Source organism: Cupressus sempervirens, chromosome 1 (assembly GCF_028749045.1).
Source record: "Cupressus sempervirens isolate cs-2001-9-10 chromosome 1, ASM2874904v1, whole genome shotgun sequence".
In the NCBI taxonomy this organism is placed as follows: Eukaryota; Viridiplantae; Streptophyta; class Pinopsida; order Cupressales; family Cupressaceae; genus Cupressus; species Cupressus sempervirens.
This window is the reverse complement of record NC_143118.1, coordinates 623,826,457-623,836,576: the sequence shown is the minus strand read 5'-3', so window position 1 is coordinate 623,836,576 and position 10,120 is coordinate 623,826,457. Positions and strand designations below refer to the sequence as shown.

At 33.8% G+C, this 10,120-nt stretch overlaps 1 protein-coding gene across 1 annotated transcript; it reads left to right on the top strand.

Moving 5' to 3' along the window:
• The first annotated feature begins 3,314 nt into the window (after window positions 1-3,314).
• LOC149579470 (uncharacterized) lies at window positions 3,315-7,383 on the top strand. The gene is made up of 4 exons (XM_089808802.1): window positions 3,315-3,613; window positions 4,705-5,450; window positions 6,191-6,368; window positions 6,586-7,383. Exons 1-4 carry the CDS (start codon window positions 3,406-3,408, stop codon window positions 7,131-7,133), a joined length of 1,680 nt encoding a protein of 559 aa, XP_089664928.1. The 5' UTR covers window positions 3,315-3,405; the 3' UTR covers window positions 7,134-7,383.
• The last annotated feature ends 2,737 nt before the right edge of the window (window positions 7,384-10,120 follow it).

The following is a 10,120-nucleotide window of genomic DNA, read 5'->3' as shown; positions in this document are numbered from 1 at the left end:
TGGGTTACCCAGTGTCGTTTCCACACTGCTTCCTCTGGGATTCATGTGTGATACTGGGGCAATCCTTGCGTGTTTGTTTTGAGTCAGTTCGTCAGTCCTCTGGATAGTTGGTGAAAAGGCCTTGATGTTTTTGGTAACCTTAGCAATTAACCAACAGTCCTATAGCAAATCTAGTGCTCAACTACATGGTGGTACTTCTCTTTGAAGTATCCCCCCACTCAAAAAGCTTCAATGGTTTTCCTTCATCTCCATTATCCCCCATCCATATCCAACATCTGTTTCTCCTACCCCAGCTTATGCATCAATATCTCTTTGAATCACTCCTCACCTTTAGCTTTAGGGATCCAAAATCCTAGTCTTAGGGATCCACCAATCCAAATCAATCCACCAAGCCTCATCTTTCGAGATCCACAATCCTAGTCCTAGGGATCTTCGAAACCCATCTTCTGCCAATCTGACTCTTTGAAATCTTGTTGCATCAGCTTTATAATCCCCTCATCCTTCTCCCCATCCTGGATTCCTTTTATAGCGCTCTGCTCCTTCATCCTCTGCAATCCCTAAGATCTTAAGCTTGCTTCCTCTTGTGCCTCTGATTCTCCGGTGAGAGTTTGAGCTAACTAAACCTCTTCTCTTAAGCCAATCTGAGTCTTCTTGCTCATCTCAGATTCTTGTACTTTTCAAGAAGTTGTCGAGCCTCGCTTTTTCTCCCCGCCACCTTCTTGAGGGGGCATCTTGCAATCCATTCTCTCCTCTTCTGCTCTAGCCTTGGCCATCTTATTTTCTTATCTTTGATGCCATGCCACTTGCGGCATCACATCAAAGAGGGGCAAAATGTAGACACCTAAAAACCTTTAGAAAATAAAATATTTTTATTTTTTGAAAAATTCCTAATGACATCATCATTTATTAATTATTTATTTATTTAATTAATTAATTTATTTTTATGCCATTAAATCCCTTTATCTTAATTTAAAATATTTAATTAAGGAATCCCTCCCAAAAATGTTTAAATCTTATTTAAACATTATTTCCTTATTTATTAATTATTTAATTAATAAATTGACCAAAAAAATCCAAAATAAATAAAAAAATTATTTTTTGCCCAAAACTTGGCCAATTTCCTTAAGACCACTAACCTCTTCCAAAATCTTCTAATCCTTCTTTAATTTTGATTAAAGGCTAATCCCATCATTTCCTATCCCTAATCCCAACTCAAAATATTTAATTAAGATTAAATATTAATCCTCATGTTTATTAAAAAAGTTTTAATAAATATCTCCTCAACCCAAACCCTTGAAATAAATAAAACTTTATTTATTTCCTAAAAATCTAATTTATCCTCATCCTAAGAAGTTCTAGACTCTTCTAGAAAGTCTTCATCCTCATCCTAGGAAATTCTAGACTATTCTAGAAAGTCTTTATCCTCATCCAAAGTCTAGACTCTTCTAGAAGATGTCTTTAAACCTAATCCTAATCCCCTCCTAACCTTGTGACATTCCCTAAACATGGGTTAAGACTTACTAACCCAAGCCAAAGTTAACAAATATCTCCTCCTTCACCCACCCTCATTAAATGTCATCCACTTGCCTATCCCTAAGCTAATCCTAAACCATCCTAATCCATCCTCTAATCATTTTCACAATCCTAAACAAGCTTAAAACCCTCCTAATCAAGCCCAAGTCGAAATTGCTCTCATCTCCCTCAAAATATCTCAACCATAAAAATTTATGAAGCCCACAAGGTCATAAATGACTCTTCCAAGCCCTTTTATTGCTCTTACAAGCCATTATGAGGGTCTTTATGAAGATTTTATCCCTTGAGCCTCCTTTGTTGACTCATCCTTCCCCTTTCCTCCATCCTCTCACCTTGTGACATGTGTCACTCCCTGATTGGCTGTAAGGAAGCACAATCCATGTGCTCTCTTCTCATGCAATTTGAGCCCTCCATGAGCTTTTTCCCATCCTTGCATCTTAGCCCTCAATCTCTCAAGCCTCTTGCCTATAAATTGGATCCTTCCCCTTTGCAAAATAACACAATCCATGAAGTAAAGTCATAATGCCATTTTAAGAAGCCATTTTACATCAAACCCATACACTCACACCCAAATTCCAACTCCATTTGAAGCCCTTTTTGAAGCATAAGCTTGAGCATACATCCTATCTATTTAGACAAAGCCACTCAACAAGAGAGCTTCTTATTGAGAGAGCCCATTAATGGCTCATATTCTTAATTGAGAGCTCATCTTAGTCTATCTTGAAGTTTATGAATTTTGTTTAGTTTGTAGAAGCTTTATTTAAATTTGGTTTCTATTAGCATACTAACATTGCTCATATACACTTGGCATTGCCACGAAGGTAGGAATTAGGCATCTATTTAGGTCCTTTACATGCCTAAGCACTCAATACTAGCATTATCTCTAAGTGCCCTTTTCTATTTTTGCCAGCATCGTCCATGTGCCTTGCAACCACCAAACCATGGTGTGAAAGTTTGCACATTGGACACAAAAAGAAGTATAAATAATTTGAAGTATCTAAAATGCAATAATTTTTATTTATTCAATATGTAATATATTACTAGATTGCATTTATAAGATAAGATGGGGTAAAATTATATTTTTAATTCTATTTTATAAATTAATTTCAGTTCTATGATTTTGAAGATTTATAATCATAATTGAATAATTGATGATTTTAAAGACAACACAATTTAATTCACTCACATCATTTACATTTCACCATTGCAATGATTTTTTTAGGACTCTATAGGTGTTCTAATCATTTTCTATTGTTCATTTTTATTAAATTTGTCTTTTATTGAAAATTTTGAACATTTCCTATTAAGGTTTTCTTTCAATGCTTATTAAAATTGATGGAAGAAAATAATGATATTAAAATTTATAAAGGATAAAAAATATAGATTTTATAAAAGATTTATAAAATTGTTTGTATTCTTTATATATTTTCACAAGAGAAACTGATAAAATATTTTAAAATATAAATTTTGCTATAACAAATATTCTTGCCTATATTCATCATCAAAATACTATAATCAATTTAGAAATATTAATTAAGAAACATATAATGTACCTATCTTAGCTCAATAAAATATAAGAATAAAAATAAACATAAAAAGAATCGGAGTTTTTAAAAAAAACTGAAAAAAGCAAAAACGCAAAAAAAACAAAACAAAAAGGAATAAGAATAAAAAAGCAAATAAACATCCTACCGAGTCACCGACGCGCCCAATACCCTTCCGGGTGTGATTGATGTATCCTTATTTTATAAATAAGAGATCTCACAGTGACAGATTGCTCGTAATTCTCTAATTTGTGAATAAGAGATCTCACGGGGACAAATAAGTTCATATTTCTGTGAATCTTTCGTTTATTTTGTCCACAAATAGGGAATGGAGTCTCATAAATCAGAAAAGGGGAAGGTGGTTTCGCAGAATGATTATACAGAGAGCTGCCAAATTCGAAATAGAAATTGTTATGGTTGTGGCGAGCTGGGCCATCTTGCAAGAAATTGGCCAACGAAGAAGAGGAGCAATAATGGTGCACAACTCAAGCCCAAGAGCCAACGAAAATGCGATTGGGGCCAGCGACCTATAACAGGTAACGACTTAGGTAACAACTTTTTCCTTTATCTCATTTGCTATAAAATATCATGAACCAGAACCAAGTCGTTTTAGAAAAGCAGCTATTGTCCTCTGCTTGAATAAGGCAAGCGCATTGTTGATTTTGAAAGATTTCAAGCTTCTGCAATTCATAATTTTATGTATACATCTTCCTGATAAATTGGATACGAAAGTTTTCAAGAATTGACAGTTCCCACCATAAAATTTGGTACAAGAGTTTTAAAGAATCCACAATTGCTGACACAAATTTTGTGGCCAAACAGTAGGATTAAACTAGATCTTAGCATTGCCCATTGATTTGCTGGGGTGCTCTGCCCCTGAGCTAAAAGTCCTTGTTCCTAATTTGAGATAGCACAATATAAATTAGGAATTTGCTGAAAGTATTCTAGGTCACAGTTTTCACAATGTAATGGCTTGTTGTAATGGAATCGGGCTTAATTTCAGCGCATTCAAGTTAGGTTTCTAATTCTCAGTTGAACAATGATAGCTTCAACCAGTCCGGACTCAAAGATAAATTACTTTGGATAATTTATGTTTTAATTTGCATAGCTCTAACCAGTCCGGATTCAAAGATAAATTAATTTGGATAATTTATGTTTTAATTTGCTTAGGACCTGGGCCCAATAGGGTCATTTGGAGCATCCCAAATGAGGGCTAACAAATTTCCCCCATATCACCTCTAGAAAACAGCTCTTCGATTCTTTTATTTATTTATTATGTAGATGCACATAAATAGATGGTGTCTTTTAGCTCGGAGTCTCGGACAGAGAAAATTCTAGGACAATATTTGGTACAGACCATTTACATTCTATATTCATCTGTTTGAATTCTGAGGTAAGCGTAACCCATTTTGTTGTACTGGGGACAGAAATGGCTTAAATTATAGACAATTTGAAGGGCTGATCTTGTTACAGCCAGTTTTTATGTGCAATTTTATCTTATCTGAAATATTTAATGTGTTACTGATAAATAAATACTATCAACAGGGAGATTAATGTTGTATTACTGAGAAAAGCTTGAGCACACTTAACACATCAACTTGTTTGCTTTTTATGTATCATGCTGCAGGCATATGGACAGATAATTCGATGGTATCGAATTTCAAGCACGAGAAGAAATGTTACCCTGAAATTGGTAGAAAAAATTCGTTCTCAAATTTACAGGAATGTTTTTCTTCAAGGCTTTCAAGTTCTTCTGAAGATCATTTCTCGCCAGTGTCATATTCCTCTGAAGATTATTCGTCTTTACCCTCAGATTCCTCTCAAAATTATTTCTCATCAGCCTCAGATTCTTCTGAACATGATTCCCTATCAAATTTCTCATATTCATTGAAAGACAACTACTTTTCAGCGCACGGCAAACGATCTGAAAATTATGTGTCAACAGCTTCAGAAAGTTCAGATTCGTCTGATGTTTACTACTCACCTGTGTCTGATTTATCCCAGTATGTGAATTACAAAGACCATGAAGAAATACGGCCTCTTCGGTGTGCATCGGATCGAAGTCTTCAAATTCCTATGGACACTGGTGTCGATTCCTTTTCACAAATCATTGAACAAGTTTCTAAAGGTAGTCGGGACCCTGAAGAATGTCACAAGGCTGTTCAAACTATGCATAATTTATCAGTGTTGCTGCTCATTAATTCATCATTTTCGGAGAATCTGAACGAAGATGACCTTCAAACTCTCCAGTCTGTCATCAGCAATTTATCTGAGTGTATTATGAAAAGTAGAGGTATTTCAAAATCAACAGATGTAACTGCTTTCATGCTTAACAAACAACTGGCTGCTGCCAACTCGGCTAAAACTGGAAAGGTTTGATTTCTTTTAATTTCTAAGCTATGATATCTTTTGGATAAGGATAGGTGAAATAGTTTAACACTGTTCTATCTGCATTACGATTTTGCTTACTGATGATTATGAATTACCATAAGCGTTTGTTTAGAATTAGGAAGATTAAATCCATATTTTTTATATCATTAAAAGTTGCCAGTGGACACAAGAATTTGTTTCTATTCCTTTCGTTGACTTACTATTAAAATTTTTCTTGAATGTAAAGCTTTTAGGAAATGACTATTTAATTTGTACACCCTAGGAACTGGATATAGAACAGAGAAGATTATTCCACTAAAAGCTATGGTCCTATTAATGCATACAACAAACATCCAAGTTTATAGCTCTGGTCTCTGCCCATGGTGAAATATCAATAATTTCTTATTGGAAAATGGAAACCCTCTCAAAAATTTGAAGTGGTGACAGAATGCTTCGTTTTTATCTTGCTGTCCCATAACTCATATTTCATTCTGTCTGTTTTTTAATTTTCTTGGTCTTGTAATCATAGAATGTCCTAATTCCTGTTTTAATTTCTAGATATGTTTTCTTTCTGTATTAACTCGCAGTTATTTCTGATCTTTGTGTAAATCAATCGTTCTATATTCCATCGGTTCCTTTTTTGTTACTGTTTTGTGACTTTGTTGATTGATCTTCTTGAAATTGCTCTCCTCACTTTTTTCCCTCCCATTCTAAAGAGATTGAATTGAAGCTTTATTCTCCAGGATTGCTATGCTCCCAAAGAAAAGGAAAATCCAGTTGGAAAAAGATTTTTACAAAAGTCTGCAGAAGTTTATCAGTCACAGATGGCTAATATTGAGGTGAAATTGAATTCAAGAAAATCTGAAATCAGGCGCCTCGGAGCGGAGCTTGAAATGGAGGGTGTAAAGAAGGCTCATGCAGGTGACATATTATATGACTCTTCTCATGTTTTCCTTATGCATATTTATTTTCTAAAGGTAGATTTAGCTTTGGCTCTTGTCACTTTTGCACTGAAAAGCTGCTAACTAAGTGAATATCCCCTGCTTTAAGCACCTCTTTGTTTTCCAGATTGATTATTTGTGGCCTCTTTCAAGTTCTTTGTTTAATGATATTAAATTGTTTTGTTATATGTAAGCAGGTATACATGAACATGGGGCCACTGAAACTTTGGCAAACTGGGATGACGTAAATTTTGGGAGTTGTCCAGAAGTGAATATAGTTATGAAGAGAAACGATTTTGGCCACACTCATGCACCATTTTCACAAGAGAGAAGTCGCTGGTTACCTTATTTGAACTTGGATTCTATAATGGACGATGAATCATTCATTAGTCACATCAAGAAATATGAAGACACTGTTATTTCCCAAAAAAATGTTAGCGAGGAGCCTATTCAGAAAAGTAGTTTGAATACTACTGCTCATAATCCAGGGCAACCAAATGCAAAGTTAGAAACCAAGAAAATCGAAGATCATTTCAAAGTTTTACAAGAACCTAGGAGTCGTATAGAATATATGAAAGATTATAATGGCAACAATTTAGTAGAAGTGACTGAACATCCCACTAGGATCAGAATTCCAATTGATATCCATGACTTTGAAAATGTTGATGTTTGGGAGGAAAATCTGTGTTTGGAATCAGATTCAAGTTGGGAAGAGATCAACTTAAATGAGGAAGATCTTATTTAATTCCCTGATTCCGATAAGTGGGGATCGGTGGTTGCCCAGATTGGATGGCAGATCTTTGATGCCAAGCCTAGTGACAATGCCTAATGTTCTGATTTTTCTAATCTATTTATTGTATGGTGGAATAGAACGATGATTGAAAATTTATAAATATACATCGATTGTTTAAAAAAAATATACATTGTATTAAGGAGAGGATTTTTTATTGCCATTATCAACAATTTAAACAAAGATTGATATTCTATCTACTTAATTTTTTTCTAAAAATGTTGAAGATTTCAAATTATTGTCTTAAATTTATGATGAAAGAGATAATTTCAAATTTTTATTTTTTAATAAAATTGTAAGTATAAATAGCAAGTTAATTTCAATTGTCAATAGTTCAATAGAGGATTCCAAACTATCAAAGTGGGTTAGTGCACAAGAGAGTGACATATATGCCCCCAAGTTAAAGCAATTGGAAATGCCTTAATGGGAGTAATAGATTTACATGTATCCAATAGAAACATTTCCGCTATGAAATGCCTTAAGATAGAACACTTCAAGGGAAATAGGCACATGACAAAAACTTTGGGGTCAATACGATCATATGATAATATGTGATATCATATCAAGTATGACATGTCATCATTTTCCAAGAGAAGTAGAACTATAACACAATGGAGGATAAATATGTATTAGATATGAAGAAGAGTATTTTTGGGTTAGAAACACAAAGAGCAAAAAGAATCAATGCTATTATATTGCAAGCATCCTAGCAGACTACAGAAAGGAACATGTACACACAATAACACATATACAACATAACATATAATGAGATATAGAAGAAAAGAGACACAAATAGAAGAATGTGTAAACATGTTTGATTAATTTATCATCTTTTCCCAACAAAGAAATAAGAATTGTCTAAAGCAAACTGAACAAAAGATATAACAAAGATTTTCTTTAAGCTTGCTGCCTACCACCCACCCCCCTTGAACCCCCCCCCATCTTAGTCTGTACCTTTAGGAAAAGTTGGGAAACTTGCAAGTGGAACAACATCTAACACAATACGAACCACTGGATCCAAGCAAGGACTGTGGCTGAAGTCACTATGTTTGTAACTAGGAGCGAATGTTAACTATGTAGAAAGAATGTTAGACAAATCATAAACCATATCAATTTTTTTATATTCATCATCACTCACATGTGCATTAGAATCATCATTAAGAGTATCTTCCATATCAAGATTAATATAATCTAAAATACAAATAGAATCATCATGTTTATCCATTTGTATATTATTACTATGATTAACTACCTCCAAAGGCTGAAGGATAAATTAAGAAAAGTAACACAAAAGTTGAGATAAATATGTAATTTGAGAAGCAAGAGTGTGGGCCTTTGGATTATCTTGATGGTTCTTGTGATGCTTATAATTATGTTGATTGTGAATGGTTTTACAATTTCAGAAGCAGAGGTCGTGGTTCAATGTTTATTGTTGTCTCTAAAGAAGATGAGTCATTGTAAGACCGGTATCCATGAGTCTCTTCATTGGGCTCATAATTCACTTACATTAACTATATTGTATGCATTTCATCATTGGATACTAGAAGGGAGTTATGAGAATAAACTTGGTGGGTTATCGCTATCCCTATCCAAACTTTGGCATCGAAACAATAATATCATTGCAACTCAAAATGACACTGACTCTAGGCAGATTTATCTACATGACAACACAGGATATGGAGATTGTGTTATTGAAAGTTATGTTGTGAGAGTTGTCTTGCTCATCTACCATTAAAGTTAAAATGATAATTAGCAATAATTATTACTTTGAAGGAAAGACAACTAAAGCAGATAGTTCATGGAAAATACAAAGACGTCACATTGAAAGGATAAATGTTACAGGTTCTATTCACATAGATGTTGTTGTTGACATCCTAAGAGCCCTAACATTGTGTCACTATAACGTGAAATGAGTTGAATGTTCCCTTAGACTTCCGATTCTAACCTGATTACTCATTGATATATAATATCTTGGTCTACCTACCTTTGGTAATGTTCATCACATTGTCTTGATGTTTGTTTTTATTGAATGCCTGTTGTATCATCTTGTTGAATATACCACTGCTCATTGACTTACTATAAGTCCACACTATTAATGCCACTATCCTATGTTGACTAGACCCCTACTTCCCAGTGTCTATCACTTATATCTTATTTACTCTTACTTTCTTCTTAATGAATCTTGTATCCTGCTTGGGTCTCATTATGCCTTTCAAATATAGATCACTCTTTCTATCATTCTTCATGATTAATGTTAATAATTCTTGATGTCATATTTTCACCACCTCGTTTATCAATTCAAATAATTGATATTATGATAATGTCCAATTTTATTGGCTTATGCCTTAGCTAATTATGAGCACATTTCTTTTTATCATCACTAATGACCGATTATACCACATACTTTATATTGTTTGTATCGAATTGATACTTTCTAGTGTTAAATTTTATTTCTAGTTGTGATAATGTGATGCCACTATCGTATGTTGATTGGACCCCTAATTCCCAGTGTCTATCACTTATATTATATCTTATTTACTTTTACTTTCTTTTTAATGAATCTTGTATCCTACCTGGGTCTTATCATGCCTTTCAAATATAGATCACTCTTTCTATCATTCTTCATGACTAATGTTAATAATTCTTGATGTCATATTTTCACCACCTCGTTTATCAATTCAAATATTTGATAACATGATAATGTCCAATTTTATTGGCTTATGCCTTGGTTGATTATGAGCACATTTTTTTATGATCACTGATGACTGATTATACAACATACTTTATATTGTTTGTATCGAATTGATACTTTATACTGTTAAATTTTATTTCTAGTTGTGATAATGTGATCTCACTGGAATTACTGTGGGATCTATAGAAATCAACATCATCCACATCATCCAGCTCCTTCACCAATACTCTTACTCTAAAGAGTCGTGGAA